Genomic DNA, 19,434 nt, shown 5'->3' on the forward strand with positions numbered 1-19,434 from the left:
AACTGGGACGTCGAGACTGCAGTGATTGTGGGAGCCCAGGGGGTTCTGGTGAGCCATGTTCATGCCACGGGACTGCAGCCTGTGCAACAGAGGGAGACTGTCTCTTAAAACAAACAAAGAACAAATACATGAGTTGCTTGAAAGATTCCCAGTGCCTACTTCCAATTCAGAGCGCTGTCCTCCATGCAACCGCTGCGTTGCTGGGATTTAGAAGCAGCAAGTGGTGATGCAGCTAGGAATGTGCAGGCCAATCCCCCAGCCCCCGACTGTGATGCCCCTTTCCATCGGACACATAAAAGAGGCAACTCGTCCTACTGCATTTTAAAATAAAAATACTTTATTTATGAAGTCAGACAGCAGCTAACAGTTTGAGAAGCTTGGGAAGAAATCACTTTCACATGGGGGATATATGCAACCTAGAAAATATTTGGCTAAGTCATAAAATTAACATTTTTAGTCATCTGTAAAGTGCTGAGACATTTATTTCTGGTGACTGCCTGGGTTAGGATTTTTTTCTTGTTATCCGTCCAGTAAGTGAAACATTGAAATACATGTTGAGCAGGATGGAGCTCACTAAGTATGCACCTTGACAGGATGGTGTGCACTCATTATGCACCTTGTCATGCGGGATTGGCTCTGCGACTGCGGAATAGAAACTGATGCGTTCTGCAGAGGAGGCGTCCGCACAACAGATAGGCTGGCCCGAGGTCACACTTCTTGGCCTGAGTCCCGCTCAGCGACAGCAGCCAACACGGCCTAGCACCAGGAGTCATTTGGAGCGTGCGTGCTAAAGCAGACACAGCGTTCCAGGTCAAAGGGGCAAGAAGTCGCACCAAGGAACTAAGCAAGACTTCTCTGCCTGTCTCCTCTAACACTAAAGCACACACATTTCTCATGTGGATAGTCACCCTATTGAAACGAGAAGGGAGGAATAATTTGGTGTTGATGCTTGAGTCCAAATGTTGAGCATTTTGGTTCAAAGCACACATTATTTGTGAAATGCTACAGATAATATATTGACTGAAACATTAACTGTTAATTTTTTTAATAGAAAAATGCAATATAACAATATTACTTTGTTAAAATATACAGTACACGTATTATACCACTTTGGAAACCCAGCTCACTTCTGAAGGCAAACCATGCCAACTGGACTGGTAGGTGTTACCTGGCTTTTAAAATTGTTAACAAATTGTATTCTGAAATTCAAAAATAGAGAATATAAATAAAAGTCGTGAATCTGAATCAGGTAAAATTATTTTAAGAATTGTTAATAAATGCCTGCACTACTGAATACACATATTTTCTCATAAATTCTTAGTCTGCGAATTCTGTAATATGATATGACAGGTCTGGCACTGATGAAGTTTAACATTTAGTATTTATATATGGACTACAGCAGTCAAAAAGAATGTGGTATTTTCCCAGAACTGCACTCAATTACTCGAAAATTGCATCAATCTTCTGCCTTCATTAGAAGTGCTTGTAATTACTTCTGCTGTACGGAAGAGAAGGAAGGAATTGGCAGGAACGCCATCATGACGATATTGCACGTTTCTCCCCCAAATACTGTTTTTAATTTATTCCCAACCAGTGTAGACACAGCTTAATCACTCAGGCTGTAGGATTAGCTGAGAAGTCACCCTTGATTGCAAATTCTGACAGCAGGAGGCGGCCGTCCTGCTTATATATTCAGCAGAGGGATCTGCCAGACCATGACGGACGGCGCCGGCTCCTCCTGGTGGGCCTGCCGGGCCTTCCTGTGCACCCGCCGGTGGCCCTGCCCTCCACAGACCACCAGCGCCGAGCTGGCCTTGGCTTTCTTGGCCCGGCGTGCTTTGCTTCTCAGCGAGACAGGATCCTTCAGGAGGTCATAGATGGTGCTGTCCTCTGACCTGTGCTCTAGAGAGCTGGAGCCGTGAGACAAGCTCAGGGACCCAGACGAGGAGGACATGTCGCTTTTCTGAGTCATCGATCCCAACGAATCTCCCAACCAGATGGCTGTGTCAGGGTCACCCTGGCTCAGGGACGAACCGGTTCCTTCACTGGGAAGTGCATCCTTCTGGTCTTCGTCCTGGGGCTCGGGGCCGGGAGCCAGGCTGTCCCCGGGTTTGTCCTTGTCTTTCTCGTGCAGAGCCGTGGCCAGGATGATGAATTTGACAGGACCGTTGTGTGCATGGTAGGAGACCATGCCCCTTCCTGAAAAGGGAAAGAGTTCAACAGCTGTTTTTTAAAACAGGCAAAATGTGAGAGAAGGAAGCAAAAAGTGCCTGGCTTAACCCCAATGCACTTCTCCCTGCCCAAATAACGAAACCTGTCACTTGCATACTTGAATCATAGGCTGCAGTGAAAATATCTGGATTATATTCTTCTGGGGTTTTACTTAATGTGAAGAAGGCTTTAAAAATGATTTTCTAAAATAGAAAGTTGTGCTTTCCTCAGCAGTAATTCAGTTCTAATACTGTACTTTTCAAAGTAATAAAATAGTCATTTTTCCATTCTGCATAAAATACCTTCTAACCCTACGGAAATATCCCAAATTTTCCTAACTCTTGATTAGAATATTAACGCCTGAAATGTGTTAGTTTGGGAATGAAATAACTAAATTGCTGGCTGGCTGCCGTTTTTCATTACAAAAACGTTCTGGGGTTCAGAACAATTTAACTCTGTAGTTTGATTAAAATTAGGACTTTCAGTTTTCAGGTGATGTGATTCAAATTTTAAAGTCATCATCGTATCAGAAACACCTGTAGGTCCTCTTAATGCCACACAGAGTCCTGCAACCCCCACATTGATTCTGTAAGCATCACGTGGGCCTGGCGTGTCTTCTGGGTGCTTCGTGGGTGACATGACATATGGACAGGGGCACGTGTCCTTTCCCCCAGTGCTTTCAGTATGAAACAGGCCCCAGCCCTTACCATCATGCTACTCTGGCCAAGGCAGATGACATCACTGAATCTTCCACCATGGTGAGAGTCCATTTCCCAAAGAGCAGAGTGGCAAAGTGAAGTCTGCAGGGAGCGGGAACTGGGGGGACTGGGCAGGGACAGGGCCGCTCATCACCTGGTGAAGCGTGCACCTGTGTTCCCTGCACGCCAGCAGTGATGCTGCCCCAGGCATGCCCCCAGGAGGAGCTTCTGCAGAGCCAGCCACACAAATATTCAGAGGCTTGATGTGTAATGCAAATGGGTAGCACCTAGCTACCCATCCAGAGAAACACAGTGAGTGCACCTCCTTTCAGGAAACACCCAGCTATCCACCCAGAGAAACCCAGACAGTGAGGGCGCGCCTCCTTTCAGAAAGCACCTAGCTACCCGTCCAGAGAAACACGGTGACAGTGCACCTCCTTTCAGGATGCACCTGGCTATCCATTCAGAGGAACACAATGAGTGCACCTCCTTTCGCAGGCAGGCTGCAGGCAGGGAGAGGAAAGCGCTGCAGCTGCGGCACCAGCAGGGACTGACCCCAGCAGTGCTGAAAGAAAAAGCAACAGAGGCTGCGCGCACCATGGGACAGCTACAGAAAAGTGCAAAAACAGGAGAGGTGAAAAGAACCCTTTAAGACCTTTAAGATAGACATTGGTACAACTACAGAGGAGAACCAAAGGAATAACTGATGTAAAACTGAGCATCGTCATTTCCTAGGGTGTGAGCGGAGATAGCTGAGGCTGAGAAGGGGTGGCTGAGGCTCAATGTGTGAGTCACGGCCCCTTCTGAGCTGGGGACAGGCATGTGGCCTCTTCTCATTACCATGTAAACTGTGAAACTGTGTGTGATGCACAATTCTATGTATTTACAGGCTGAGTGTCCCTTATCTGAAATTCTTGGGACCACAAGTGTTTTGGATTTCTTTTTTTAATGTTGGAATATTTGCATTGCACTTGATGGTTCAGCATCCCCAAATCTGAAATCCAAAATCTGAATTCCTCCAATGAGCACTGCCTTTCAGCATCACGTCGACACAGAATCTGGAGCATCTGAGGCCAAGGCAGGCGAATCACCTGAGGTCAGGAGTTCGAGACCAGCCTGGCCAACATGGTGAAACCCCATCTCTACTAAAAATACAAAAATCAGCCGGGTGTGGTGGCAGGTGCCTGTAATCCAGCTACTAGGGAGGCTGAGGCAGGAGAATCGCTTGAACCCAGTAGGCAGAGGTTGCAGCGAGCTGAGATCATGCCACTGGACTCCGTCCCGGGTGACAGAGTGAGACTCTGTCTCAAAAAGAAAAAAAAAAAAAAAGAATTTAGAACATTTTGCATTTTGTTTTTGGATTTGGGGTTCACAACACGTATAATCACATAAATCATAATAAAAACATAAATTAGGAAATGAATGGCAAAGCTAGAATTCCTTAATCCTCACGGGTGGACCTGCCACAATCTGCGTATGTGGGAGCCACCGCCAGGTCGGCCAGGAGGAAATCCCACAATCTGCGTGCGTGGGAGCCACCGCCAGGTCGGCCCGGAGGAAATCCCAGAAGTGGAGCCCGCAGGAACAGTTCTGCTCTAAGAGCTTCCTGCAGAGCGTTTTCTCTGTTAGTATATCCCGCTGGGTGACATCATAACCCACACAGAATCTCAGGCCATGGTTTACCGAACTTACAAGACGAGGAGTTTTCCGCGTTACTGCAGGCTCTGCCCATACCACCTCTGCTGGCTGCATTCTACCCATTACCGGCAATGCCACCATTTTATTAAATGGCCCAATCCCTCATTACGAACTGCAGGTCACCTCCTATTTCGTCCTGTTAAAAATTAAGTGCTGTGGCAAATGTCTTTTTTCATCATACTTTGTTCCCAGATTAGGCTGTTTCCTGGGCCAGTTCCCTGGATTAGGAATCCTGATTCCAGACACACGAGCATATTTAAGGCCTCCAATCCCTAATGGGACTGAGCTTCACAGAAAGGCCGTGTGCTCCAGCCTGAGCTCCTAGTGACATGGCAACAGCACAACGGAGCCTTTTCGGATCCCGGCTTCCTTCTTCACAATATAAAATACAAAAAGGACTGACGGAGATCCCGGCTTCCTTCTTCACAGTATAAAATACAGAAAGGAACGATGGAAACTAATTCTGGCATTAAACAGAATAGGAAAACATAAGATTTTCCTTGGACTACTAACGTAAGAAACAGAAAACGTATAAATTGGTAATTCCAATTAAACAGACAGTCTACTAAGTCATTATAACACCACGAAAACACACAGATAATATGAATTGTGTAAACAATCCTAGGATGTTAAATCACACTACACACTGCTATGCTCTGAGTCTGCAAGACAGGATGCAGCCACTCAGACTGCAGGTGCCACTCACCGGTCACTTTGGGAATCCCTTGCAGACGTGGGACTGGCAGGGCCACGAGGACTCCCAGGCTGGTGCCGACCATCAGCAATCCGTGGCAGACGAGCAGGCTCGTCACCGACAGCCGCTGGTGCCCTGGGCAGAAAGACATACGAGTGGTTTCGGGTCTGGTTTGTGCAGCAGAGTTGGTGGGGTGGTGAGGGAGCGGTGAGGGAGCACTGGAAACCCCACAGGTCTGTCATGCCACCACCAAACCCCTCAGGGGCAGGATGTGGCACAGGAATTCCCAAACCCGAGCACCAGGCTCCTCAACCACATGAGCAAGACAAGGGTCTTGGGGGCATGCCCTGCGTCTGCACCTGGACAGAACAGGCCAGATGTCTGGCTGGGTCTCATGGGCTGTCATCTGCATGGCTCTGCTCGGCCCCTGCAGCCCTGAATCAAGCCCCTGGATGAATCTGCCTAAACCTTTTGCTTTTGGACCGTGTAGCACGTGAGCTCGTGAGCCCCCCACCGGCCTGTGGTTCTCTGGGAGCACAGAGGCCCCTTTACAAGTGAGGAGAGGTCGCTTAGCGGGCGCGGCTAGACTCGAGTAACGGGCCCTCAGCCGCAGTTGGACCCTAGAGGGGAACTGAAAGGCCTCTTCAGGGCTCTGCGTGAAGAACAACATCGTCACATGGCCTCGGCGTTGGACACAGCAGGGAAACACCACAGTGGACGGCGGGGTCAGAAGGGCCTTTGAGGCTCTTTGTTAGTTTGGTTTTGATTTGCTTTACAGCCAAGGATCTGAAGCCCAGAGAAACTAAACAGTTTGCTCTGGCCGTGACAAGGCTAGAGAGTGGCTGCAAAACAATGTGGGAGACGCATGGCCTATTCCAAGACCCCGCCTCACTGCAGTTACAGGAAGACCCCACCTCAGGGCGGTTACAGGGTGGGAGATGCATGGCCTGTTCCAAAGACCCCGCCTCATCGCGGTTACAGGAAGACCCCGCCTCTTACAGGAGGACCCCGCCTCACGGTGGTTAGAGGGTGGGTCTGGACTTTCACGTCGTTCCCTGCAACTCTGACACAATCATCAGCATCGTGGCCTTCCAACACAGACAAGATAACCCCAGTGTTTCTCTATTTAGCCCCAAAGCTGAGGAGCACAGAAGGCCAATTTAGCTTGTTCCTGAGAAGCGATGGTGATTCTTCTTTTCTGTAGACATAAAAGCTCTTATAAATATCCCTGCATTTGACCCAAAGTCATCTCAGATAAAGAGCACGAAAAACAATCTGACAACAGAGCCAAAGGCTCCGAATTGAGGTCGAACAGCCTCCCCCAAAACAAAAACAAAAAACACAGGATCTGTATCGACAGGCGTCAAACAGCCTTCTCAGAAAACAAAAAACCCTCACTACAGACAAAGACAGACATTTAGTTCTATTTCTAAACACTGATTGATATTATTTTTAAAAGCTCCATAATATGCATGTCCCAGGAATTCTGAATGTCTGCCTGGCTGGCGTGACATGGTCAGGGTGACAGTGAATCCACAGTCCTGTATGTAAGCCGGGGCTGTTATTTTCTAAAGCTAATGAAAAACACGGCAGCCGCTTCGAAGCTGATGCGCAGGATTCCCAGCTGCTCCCAAGTGCCGATCACTCTATAACACGGGGAGCAGCCCGGGGCGCGGCCGCAAAGGGAGTGTGGATGCTCTTTCTAGAGCGGCAGTTTGACTCAACGGTAAGTATTTTCTGTATGAAACATGACTGTCTTATGAGAGAGGAAACCAGTGTGCACACGAGTTCAGCATACAACCTGAACCCAGCCTCCCCGGCCCTCCGTGTGGCACTGGGACGGGAAGCAACCCCGGTGTGGGAGCAGGGATGTGAGATGCTGGGAAGCGGAGAAGCCCCACCTACGTGCCAGGAAAGGCTGCGGCCGTGTGACGGAAATGCTGGCCCGGCTTCTGGGAGGGCTCCTGTGATGCTGGCCAAAGCTTGCATTTAATAAAAAGGGTAGGCCAGGCGCAGTGGCTCATGCCTGTAATCCCAGCACTCTGAGAGGCCAAGGCGGGTGGATCCCCTGAGATCAGGAGTTCGAGATCAGCCTGGCAACATAGTGAAAAACCCTGCCCCTACTAAAAATACAAAAATAAATAAATAAATAAATAAATAAAATAAAATAAATTAGCTGGGCGTGGTGGTAGGCTCCTGTAATCCCAACTACTCGGGAGGCTGAGGCAGGAGAATCACTCGAACCTGGGAGACGGAGGTTGCAGTGAGCTGAGATCGCACCATTACTCCAGCCTGGGCATAAAGAGCGAAACTTGGTTTCAAATAAATAAATAAAAAAAAATAAAATAAAAAAAATAAAAAAAGGGTAAAAGCAGGTAAAAACCAGACATGAATGTTTTTAACTGGTTTCAAAGTACCCAGGAACTACATAAAAGAGTTAAGTTCCAGAGAGTGGCTTTCCATTGCATTTTCCAAGCAGTCTGCCAATCAACATCTTTAATTTTACATATGAAAGTTGACGGCCACAGTCACGAGATCATGCGGTCATTTTCCGATTCCAGAGGCTGTGGTGAGTGCCCCTATCCAGGCGTCCCGTGCCTGTCCGGAAGCACCAACAATGACCTAGAACGGGACAGCAGGGTGTGTTCCGGACGGGGCTGGGTCCCAGGAGCTGGAGCCCACGTGAGGTCTGCTGGCGAGGTGGGAGGCGGGGCAGCTGCAGCTGCACAGTGAGGTTGGTCAATGGGTTACAAGCGCGAAGTGGGGCTGACTGCACGTGAGCCGCTGCTGGATGGTGACTCCATTGGGAGCCACCAGGGCCTTCCATAGGCAGCCAGAGACGCATTTCCTGCCCTGGAGGGTGGGAGGGGCTGGGGGTGTAAACACCACCATCCAAGTTCATTCAAATAACCTCAGAGACAGAACAGTGACTGGAAGAAGCAAATACGTCCCCCAAGTGTGGGAGGAAATGCTACCAGGGGGATTCGCCTCTGCTCTTCCCAGCCTGGAATATAAACCGAAGGACAGGCCAGGGCCACACCGGCCGCCGAGAGAGGCTGTGGCTCCCAAGTCCTCAATCTCGTTCCTTAACTCACCATCTTGAGTCCGGTTTCATTGGTGTAGTCCATGGTCTTTAGAAAAGTTACACTGGTTTTTTTTTGTTGTTGTTGTTTCTTTGTTTTTTAATGGAAATTTTGGCCATTTTATTTGGTCACATAGTTCCTGGAGGCTCTGTATTCACTTGGTGGAGACTCAGAAAGGTCCAATTTACCACGGGGTCTCAGCACTCTTCCATCAAAAATATCCTCTTTTAAACGTGCGGGACAGAGCAGGAAACATCTGCCCGGTGATGTAACCTACTGCAACTGCTCACAACCTAAAAGCCGAGGCGCCGTGAACTCACTTGCCGTGAACTCTACTCCTTTTTAACTTAGAAAGGCCATGACTGCTCTAACGAATGTGCATGTTAATCACAGGCCTTCATCAACCGTTAGTCTGTGTTGAACCTGATGTAGCTTATGTGAAAGAACGCGAGCTAAATGGTTTTCAGAACTGGATTCCAAATAGAAGGAGTAAAGCCAGGTCCTTAGCTACAGATTCACGGAGTCCCCAGGGGCCAGCAGGCTGAGACCCCGAGGAAGGAAGGAGGTTTCATCACGCTGTGTGAGCTTATACAAAAGGTAGGAGTTATAGTACAGTTTGTTTATTCCAAATTTTGTTGTTTTTGGCTTGGCAAGTCTTCATTTGCAGAAGCTACCTGACTTTTATATTCCAGCAATAGCACAAAAAGATAATTTTATGTCTTGTTGCCACAAGCACACACACACACGAAAACCCATTTGAGCATCGTCATGAATACAACTCGAGAATGAAGGTTTTGTGTGTGTGTGAACAGAGCAAAGCAGACATGTGTGGGCCTCCAGGAACCATGTTGGATGATGAGAAGGAGAAGAACCCAGGAGAGGTGACGGCCCGGCGACCTCAGCGTCTGTGCGCTTCAGCACCGTATGAATGTGCCCCGACCAGAATGTCTAAATACAGCATGGAATGCCATAGTGCTTATTTCTATGAAATATATGAAATACTGGCTGAAAGACAAAGACGACTGGACAGAGGAGACGAGAGGAAAGGACTCCCTGGAGGAAAGGACTCTCTGGCCTACTCATTCCGTCTGAGTCACAAAATGCAACAAAAATCAGAATCATTTCAGTCTATGCCGCACCGAGGATCTTACAAAGAATCACTGTTGGAAGCATCACAAACAAAGCTGAACTTCTGGTGTCACCGAGGTTGGCTCTAACCCGTGTACCCTTCTCCTATGGATGAGGCCACGGCGGCAGCAGGCCACAGCCTTGGAGCAGAGAACTGAATGTGGGTAAAGCAGTCAGTATTCCCCAGAAATCAGTGAAGCTGGAGCTATTTCAAACTTACTACCGAAATGCCGGAGAAACCTGCCAACTACGGGCACGGCGCTCCATCTGGACAGACGCATGTGTTTGCTTTCATGCGGGTCTAAAATGCAGACCTGACTCTGTGTGCAGGAATAAGTACAGACCCATGATTCAGGGGTCCCCGGAGCAGGGGGCTGAGAGCACACACTGTGGCCGTGCAGAGTCAGCCCAGGATGTTGGAGGGGCCTGGGAGGGTGGGCGCCAGGGTGAGCCCCACACATCTGCTGGCACCAAGTGAGAGGCTTGTGGTGGGCTTGGGATGGATCCATCATCAGCCGACTGGAAACTATGAGCTAAGGGTGAAAAGTAACAAGGAAGGGAGACTCAGCGCCCAGCCACAACTTCATCATCCAAAACACACAACACAGGCAGCGCCATTTAGCCAGAATCTGCGACCTGAGCAGCCGGCAAGGGCTCTGCATTCTGTTTCTGGACCAGTGCAGGACTGTGTTGGGTGCTCTATGCTTGGAGGGAAGCAGGATAATTCTGTCTTTCTCTTCTACAGGAGAGGTCAAAGACAGTATCTAAAACAAAACATAAAGAACCTGCCATACAGGAGTGGCTTTCGAACAGCATCAGCAGGGAGGCGGGCGGGAGAGGCAGCTGACAGCGGGGTGGGGTATGCGGACGGGGGGCGGGGTGGGTGCTGACAGTGGTTGGGATGCTGGGATGGGGGGGGTGCTGACTGCAGGGTGGGGATGGGGGCAGAGGTGGGCGCTATGGGGTGGGGTGCTGGGATGAGGGGGTGGGCGCTGGCTGTGGGGTGGGGGTGGGGGCGGGTGCTGATAGTGGGTGGGGTGTGGGAGTGGGGGGCAGGGGTGAGCCCTGACTATGGGGTGGGGTGTGGGGATGGGGGGGTGGGTGCTGACTATGGGGTGGGGTGTGGGGACGGGGCAGGGGCAGGTGCTGACAGTGGGTAGGTGCTGGGATAGGCGCGAGGCTGTGGGTCCCCAGAGTGCAGGCTTTCCTATCCTGCTTTGCTTTTCATAGCCTGGGCGTGAGTGCTGTTGGGTTTTATTAAATCATGTGCAGGGGTTATTTTATTAAAAAATCAAATTCAAAATACAGACTCCACTCACACTGGCCAGAGCCTTCCCTTCATTAGGAGTTTCTTTCTGATCCTAACCAGAGAGGGATAATCCCCAAAGATCCTGCGGGGCCGCTGCATTTCCATGGCTGCTCTCGGAACTCTGGAACCAGGGTAACCGTGGGCTGCTTCTCCCTGGAGGGAGGCCTGCGCTGCAGGCAGCTGGGGCAGGATTTGGAGGCTCAGGGGCTGGAGCCCACGGGAGGTCGAGGGGAGAGGTTTTTCTCGCAACGCCCTCCTCACCTCCCCTTGTGTACAGAACTTTGAACGCACGGACACTCACTGCCACGTGAGAGCTTTGGCAATTACGGATGTGACTTGGTTTTGTCCCAACAACGACAGCCCATTCCTGCAGCAAACATTTGCTCCAGCAGTGAGCACTCCAAAGAAAACACAAGGTCCGCAGCAAAGCGTCCGTCTGCTTTCTAAGCCACGGGGACTTAACCATTTTGGTTCTCTAAATATAAACTTGCATGTTACATAAACCTCCTTTTCCTTTTCTCCTCCTTTTCCTCCTTTTCTCCTCCTTTTCCTCCTTTTCTCCACTAAGAGAAATCTCCTGGAGTCGTTTAACAATGACTTGTACAGTTAGCCCCTGAGAAAAGAATGGCTATCACGGACTCACCGTGCACCAAATATATTCACCCTCCCACCTCCAGTGTGAGTGCAGAGGGGACGCAGAGGCCCCGAGGAACATCCTCATCCTGCTCATCCTCCCCTTGACAAAGGACAGCCTCACACCCGTTCTAGAACTGGACCCCTAATCATTGTGGTTTTCTTCAATGTATCATAAATGGCCCGTCATGGACTGATAGTTTGTGTCTCCCCAGATTTCGATGTTGAAGCCCTGCCCAACATCGGCTTGGGATGGTGCAAGGAGGCGGGGCTTTGGGGAGGTGATTAGGGTTAGATGAGGTCGTGAGGATAGGGTCCCCATGACGGGATTAGCGCCCTTACAGGAAGCAGAGGAGACCCCAGGGCTCTTTTTCCACCACATGAGGCCCCAGTCAGAAGGCAGCAACTGCAAAGCAGGAAGCAGATCCTCCCAGAAACCTGCCCTACAGGCACCGTGCTCCTGGGCATGCAGCCTCCAGAACTTGGAGGGGCAGCCTCTCTGGCTTGTAAGCCTGCCCGTCTGTGGCGCGTGTCACAGCAGCCGAGGGGCACCGAGGCAGAGCCCTTACTTCATGCCTTCCCCTTAAAACTGCAAACATCTTCCAATACTCACCAGCAGGCAAAGAACCAAAACAGCCCTTCCACGGACCCCAGTATGGCCCCAGGCTACCCATGAAGGAAGCCAGTTGGGCCCCTCCTCATTTCTTTTCTCCACACCCTGCTGTAGGATGATCCTCCCAAAACTCAATGTGTAATGGCCTTCTTCCCTGCCCAGCAACTTCAGTGGTAGCCACCAGCAACGGGGCATTCACAAACAGCCTCTCCCCAACAGCCCTCCCAGCCACAGGGAGGCCTCCTGTTCTGCCTTCTTCAGCCTCAGGTCCCGGCTTCCCCAGGGCCTTGTTGCACCGACGATGAGAAATCGTCTCCCACCCGCTTTGACCTACAGAGATGGCACCGCCACGCGGCTCCTCCCAGCACACGGCTCCTTCAGGGGCCTCTGTGTCCTGCACCAGGAAGCACTAAGGTGGGCTGACCACGCTCCGCACCCCCATGCCCGTCCCCGGGCCCCGTCCCACCCCCTTACCTGGCAGCATGTTGTGAACAGGGGTGGCGATGTTGATGTCCTGCAGGTGCTTGAGAGTTTCCGTGTGAAAAAGGCGGAGTGTGGACCCCGAGGTGAAGGCAATCCAGATCCCGACGCCGGCCACGGCCATGTGGGCGATCAGCATGCCTTCCTCCTGGTGGGCCTCCAGCTGGCCCTGTGAGATCGAGAGAAGGTCAAGTCTGCTGGCCCTGTAAGATCGAGGCCTCCAGCTGGCCCTGTGAGATCGAGGCCTCCAGCTGGCCCTGTGAGATCAAGAGAAGGTCAAGTCTGCCCTCCTGGTGGGCCTCCAGCTGACCCTGTGAAATCGAGGCCTCCAGCTGACCCTGTGAGATCGAGAGAAGGTCAAGTCTGCTGGCCCCATGGAGTGAGTCTGACTGGGGCCTGTTGGGTCCGTGTGGCATCCGGCTGGAGCGCCATTCAGTGGCTGCAACACAGCAGCAGGCTTTGCTCCAAATCACAGGCCTCTCCAGCAACTGAACATCAGCAACCCAACTATCTGCCATTTTAATCATCCTGGCTCCTTCGTGAGCCCAGAAAACGGCCATTCCAAAGACACAGGCACGGTGCACCTGCCAACTGGGCCCAAGCCACTGAGCTTGTGTCCAAAAGGAGACACGGGCAGGCTGGCAAGAGGAGGCACAGGAGGACCTGAACCGTGGGGACTGATGCAGGAGGCTGATCCATTCCCCCAGGCCCATCAGAACCTGCCCAGAACCTTCCCTGAGGTCTCCAGGCTGTGGCGTGGGGCCCCACCACCTGCCTGCAGCCCGACCCTGGTTCTGAGTCTGTGCCTCCTCTTAGCTCTGCTGTCCTGGAAAGGCACCTTCTGCTTCTCCATGCAACCTGGTCCTTCTGGAGCGTCCAGGCTCAGCTGCAGCCCCACAGCTCCAAAAGTGCATCCCAGCAGCCTGCTCTGAGGGTTCCCACTGGTGCCTGGGCCTGGGCCCTCGTCACCCCACAGCCAGCAGGGGCTGCTCACACAGCAACCCCCCGACGTGGCCTCAGGGGCTGCCCGCCACTCAGGCTCTGTGGGATCAGGCCCAGGAGAACTGCCCCCGCCCTGCCCATCAGGGATTGCAGGGGGTGGCAGGGGGGAGGGCTGGGACGAAGCTTAGAGCCACTGTGTGCCCCAGGAACCAGCAGCCTCACAGCTCTTGAAATTAAAGAAACTCATGATCCTGCACAATTATCTAAAGCAAAGTGATGAAACTCAAAAAACCCACAAGAAATAACCAGACTGACATCTCCGCCCTATGAGTTGTCCTACAATCTGAGAATAAAAGACGACGGCCCCCATGGTGGAGACTGCTGACTCCACGCACATGCCCCGAGCACCAACCCCACCCTGCAGCACCAAGCCACACCCAGAGCCTAGTGGGCAGGAACTCAGGGATGCGACTTCAGTGGTTGGAAGATCCCATCCCATCTCCTGTGGTATCGCCTCTTGTTTCAGTTGAGATTCCATCAGGAGCGGAGGGCAGAGGAGGGCCCCAGCCTACACAGGAGCATTGCAGGGCCTGAGAGTGATGCCATCTGAGGAGAGGGCTGTGTCCTCAGGCTGGGCACGCAGGGGCTGGGGTCCCCAGGGAGGCGATACGATGTGGGAGGCTGGGGTCCCCAGGGAGGCAACGCGGTGCGGGAGGCTGGGGTCCCCAGGGAGGTGACATGGTGCGTGAGGCTGGCCCACACGGCCCCAAGTCCCATCACTGTGGATCTGGAGCGGGCTCCACATCTGACTGTCCAGCCCCTGGAGCAAACTGGAACCCCCCCAGGTTCCCTGATATGAAGTGAGGGCCCTGCTTCTAAAATGCCCATTCTAGAGTCAGTCATATAAATGCCTCTCGCCGTATGCCCGTAGTTTCCTCATAGAAAATCTCTTCTAGGCCGGGCGCGGTGGCTCAAGCCTGTAATCCCAGCACTTTGGGAGGCCGAGACGGGCGGATCACGAGGTCAGGAGATCGAAACCATCCTGGCTAACACTGTGAAACCCCGTCTCTACTAAAAAAAAAAACTACAAAAAACTAGCCGGGCGAGGTGGCGGACGCCTGTAGTCCCAGCTACTCCGGAGGCTGAGGCGAGAGAATGGCGTAAACCCGGGAGGCGGAGCTTGCAGTGAGCTGAGATCCGGCCACTGCACTCCAGCCCCGGCGACAGAGCGAGACTCCGTCTCAAAAAAAAAAGAAAATCTCTTCTATAATCACAAGTTGAATTTAAATATCTGTCAATGGGAAGGAACTGGTGCTCACAATTGCGAAGGAGTCTGCGTCACTGACTTGTGACTTGGTTCCTATGCAGAGAACCCAGCTCCTACCCCTCAGCGGAACACGAATCTCGCACACAAAGATCCCAAGTGTTTTATGAACTGAAGCTTCACAGGCTCTTCACCGTCTAAACGATCTGGGCTGTGCGGCGTGGGAGAAAGAGCATCTGCCTGGGGGTTGGGAAGTCTGGGTTCGCATTCCAGATGGTTCTAGCGCGGGTGCTTTCAATCCCTCCTCCCTCTGACTTGCCCTCCTGCATTACAGCGGAGAAGGCGTGCAGGCCCACACTCCCCTGACACTCCACCTCCAATCCGGCCTCCTCCTGGCACTGGCTCCTTCCTGTCCCGCTCCTCGCCCTCCTCCTGGCATGGGGCCCTGCCTCTCCTGGCTTCTGTCATTCAGCCCCAAAGCATGTACAAATCTCATTCATCTTAAATTAAAAAGAAAAAGAGGGAAAAAGGAAAGGAAGAAAAGCTGCGTGCCCCTTTCTGGCTGGGCTGTGGGGTTCCCCTCCTCCTGCCTGTGCTAGGCAGGCTGCTCCCAGCAGCCATCATTGGGGCCAGCTCCTCCACCTGCTTCAGGCTGACACCTGCTAACTTCCCAGCTACCTCCAAAACTGCCACCTCCTTTTGAAAACACTGAGCTATAATTCACATATCATGAAGTTCACCCTTCTATAGGGTGCAATTCTGTTTTTTAGTATATTCGGAAAGTTGCCAACCTTCACCACTCTTGAATTCCAGAACATTTCATTACCCTCATGCCCCTTTCCCCAGCCCCCGACAACCACTCATCCATGTTCTGTCTCTGGATTTGCCTGTTCTGACATTTCATACAAACAAAATCCTACAACGTTCGGCCTTTTGTGTCTGGCTTCTTTCACTGAATTCGGCGTTTTCCAGGTACATCCACGTGGTGGCGTGAGTCAGGGCTTCCCTCCTTTCTGTAGCTGAATCCGGTCCCTGTGTCTGAAGGAACCACATTCTGTTTGTCCATTCACGAGTTCCTGGGCATCTGGGCTGCATCCGCTTTTAGACTATAAATAAACTGCTATGGTCATTCGTGTCTACATGAATATCAGGTTCTCCTGAATCTACACCTACGACTGGAAATGCTGGGTCACCTGGTCATGCCATGAATTACTTTCTGAAGAAATCACAAACTGTCTTCCCAGAAATTGCACCATTCTGCATTCCCACCAGCAAGTAAGAGTCTCCCAGCGTCCTCACGTGCTCTCCAGTGCGTGCTGGCTCCACTGACAACATTATTCCTGCCATCCCAGTGTGTGACAGACACAGCGTCTCATTGTGGTTTCGCTCCATGATTCCCTAACAAGCAACAATGCTGACCATCTTCTCATGTGCTTATGGGTCGACTGTACATCTTCTTTGGAGAAATATCCATTCAGTTCCCTTGCCTTTAATAGGGTTAGTTTTCTTTTTATTAAGTTCTAAGAGTGTGCTGGATGCTCTGCATACTAGATCCTTCTCACATGAGCTGTACATATTTTCTCCCACTCTGTGGGTTGTCTTTTCACTCCCTTGATAGTGTCCTTTGAAGCAAAAAGGTTTTAATTTTAATGAAGCCCAAGGTATCTTATTTTTCCACATTGGTTGCTTGTGCTTGAGGTGTCAGATCTAAGAAACCACTGTCTAGTCCAAAATCATGAGGATTTACTCCTATAATTTCTTTTATGGTGTTTACAGTTTTAGTTCTTACATTTATGTTTTAATTCACTTGAGACAATTTTGTATGTGGTGTGAGGCAGGGGTCCAGCTTCATTCTTCTGCACATGGATACCCAGTTGTGCCAGCAGCACCTGTTAAAGAGGCCATTCAATATTCAAATGGAATAGTTTTGGCACCATGTTGAAAATTATGTGACCACAGACACATGTGGTCTCCGGTCTGTGTCACTGATGTACGTGTCTGTGTGGTAAAATCTGAAATTAGGAAGCATGAGCCTCCAATTTTGTTGTTTTTCTAGATTATTTTGGCTCTTCTGGATCCCCTGCACTTCCAGATGAATCTCAGGATGTGCTTGTCAAGTTTTGCTGAAAAAAATAAAATAAAAAAGCAGTGGAAATTTTGATAAGAATTGTGTTGAATCTGCAGATCCATTTGGGGACTGTTTTCTTCTTAACAGTATGTCTTCCAATCTATGGACACAGGATGCCTTCCCATTTATTTAGGTATTCTTTAATTTCTTTGAATGATGTCTTGTAGTTTTTGGTGTATAAATCTTGCAGTTTTTGATTAAAAACTTCTCTAAGTATTTTTCTTTTTGACAGCATTATAAATGAAGTTGTTTTCTTTGTCTCATTTTCAGGTTGTTTGCTGCTAGTGTACAGAAATTTAATTGATTTTTGTATACCAATCTTGTGCCCTCTAACCTTGCTCAACCTGTTTATTAGTCAAGTAGTTTTGCTGTGGATTCCTCAGAATTTTCTACATACAAGAGGATATCATATGCAAATGCAACTTCACTTCTTCCTCTCATCTGAGTCCTCCAGCTTTTTTCCCTTATCTAATTGCTCTGGCAGATCCTCCAGTACTACTGTGAATAGAAATGGTAGAAGCCATCCTTGTCTTGTTCTTGATCTTCAAGGGAAAACTTTTCTTCTTTAACCATAAAGTATGATGTTAGCTGTGAGTTTTTTGTAGATGCCCTTTGGCAGGTGGAGGAAAAGTCACTTTCTAGTCTTAGTTTGAGTGTTTTTATCATAAAACGGTGATAAATTCTGTCAAGTACTTTTTGTGCATCGAGATGATTGTGTGTGTGTTTTTCCCCCCATTATTCTGTTAATGTGATGCATTCCACTGATTGATTTTCACGTCCTAAACCACCTTTGCATTTTAGGAATCTATCTCATTTTTCCAGGGTACACAATCCTTTCAGTATGCTGTGTTGATCTCACTTTGCAAGTCTTCCGTTGAGGGTTTTTGCATCCATGCTCACAGTAGATACTGGTCTGTGGTTTTCTTGTCGTGTCTTTGGTATCGGGGTCACGCTGACTGCAGAATGAGTAGGAAGTGTTGCTCCCTCCTTGTCAATATTTTTGGAGAGTTTGGGAAAGAGTGCTGTTAATTCTTTTTTAAGATGTTTGGTTAGAATTCACCAGTGAAGCCATTTGGTCCTGGGCTTTTTGTTGTTGTTCAGAAGTTTGTGATTACTGATTCAATTTTCTTACTAGTTTTAGGTCTATTCAAATGTTCTATTTCTATTTCTTCATGATTCAGTTTTGGTAGTTTGTGCCACTCTAGAGTCTGTCCATCTCATCTAGATTATCTAATTTGTTGGCCATCTGCTGCCTGTTTCACGCACAAGTCTCCATCATAGCTGGTTTCTTGAGCCAGTTGAGAATAAAGCAGAAATTACACCCTGGAAAACTGTTTGGGGCAGAGGAAGGCGACTTCCATAGAGAGGATTTTAAAAAGCAAAACAAACAACCGTGGCATATGAGGGAAATCTGGTGTGACTAGAAAATAGAGGAGTAAAGCTTCTTTCTTTCCTCGGGCTGTTGACTCTTTCACAATCACGATCCAAACTTCTGGAAAGATGATTTTAGAAAAACCAAACCCTGCTGGGCGTGGTGGCTCATGTTTGTAATCCCAGCACTCTGGGAGGCAGAGGTGGGCGGATCACGAGGTCAGGAGATCAAGACCATCCTGGCTAACACGGTGAAACCCTGTCTCTACTAAAAATACAAAAAATTAGCCGGGCATCGTGGCAGGCGCCTATAGTCCCAGCTCCTCTGAAGGCTGAGGCAGGAAAATGCCTAGGAGGCGGAGCTTGCAGTGAGCCGAGATCACGCCACTGCACTCCAGCCTGGGCTACAGAGCGAGACTCTGTCTCAAAAAACAAATAAATAAATAAATTAAATAAAACCAAACCCATGGTTTGTTGGGCCTCAGTCCCGCAGTTTTTAACCCAGCACAACCTCCTTGGTTCTAGTACCCAAGCATCTCGCACCCCATTACACTTCTGGCAAAATACTCTTCTGAAAACAAATTTTGACATCTTCCATGCTGAAAACCCTTCAATGGCTCAGCACCGTCTGCAAAAGTGCTGTTTAAAAGAAAACCACACAGAACTCTGCTCCAAGAAGTCAAGTCAAAGGCGGCTACCTTCAGGCGCATGGGGATGTCTGCACTGCCCATGCTTCCCCCCAACCCCCGTGAGCTGAGCCAGTGACAGGACCCAAGTTCCTTGTCCCCTATTGCGCTCGCTGACCCACCCTCTGCTTCCAGCAGCCCCTTGGGGACCAGTAGTCTCGAAGCCTGACGCACCTCTCCCTCTCTGAGGTGCCATCCCGGTTTTTCTCTTAGTGAATCCCTCCTTACCCTCGACCAGCCAGCTGCATGGGCACCATCCCTAGGCAGCTGCCGAGAGCCCTGTGCCTACAGGGACGCATGCTTGGCTTGACACTTTGCTGCTGCCGTCGTGAAATTCGTAGTAACTGTGGGATGCAGGGCCCCTGGATATCGGCTCACTGTGCCAGCCTGAGGCCTGGAGGGAGTGTTGTCCCCGAAACTTCCACAGCACCCTCACTCACGCTGGCAGCCCAGCCATCCTGGGACTGAGAGCCGGGCCTGTGTTGTCAATGTCTCA

General features: G+C 50.2%; 1 protein-coding gene across 2 annotated transcripts in view; it reads right to left on the reverse strand.

Moving 5' to 3' along the window:
* Positions 1-315: 315 nt before the first annotated feature.
* Positions 316-19,434, reverse strand: part of ARHGEF10 (Rho guanine nucleotide exchange factor 10) — a 138,021-nt gene continuing 118,902 nt past the window's right edge. Inside the window, exons 26-28 of one of the 2 annotated variants that reach the window (XM_023219109.2) lie at positions 12,542-12,716; positions 5,314-5,436; positions 316-2,199 (exon numbers count right to left, since the gene is read on the reverse strand). In XM_023219109.2, coding sequence (XP_023074877.1) covers positions 1,685-2,199; positions 5,314-5,436; positions 12,542-12,716 — 813 coding nt within the window. In that variant the 3' untranslated portion in view covers positions 316-1,684. The remainder of the gene's footprint in view (positions 2,200-5,313; positions 5,437-12,541; positions 12,717-19,434) is intronic. The other variant, XM_023219108.2, reaches the window with a different exon arrangement.

This window comes from Piliocolobus tephrosceles, chromosome 7, assembly GCF_002776525.5.
Source record: "Piliocolobus tephrosceles isolate RC106 chromosome 7, ASM277652v3, whole genome shotgun sequence".
NCBI classification, from domain to species: domain Eukaryota; kingdom Metazoa; phylum Chordata; class Mammalia; order Primates; family Cercopithecidae; genus Piliocolobus; species Piliocolobus tephrosceles.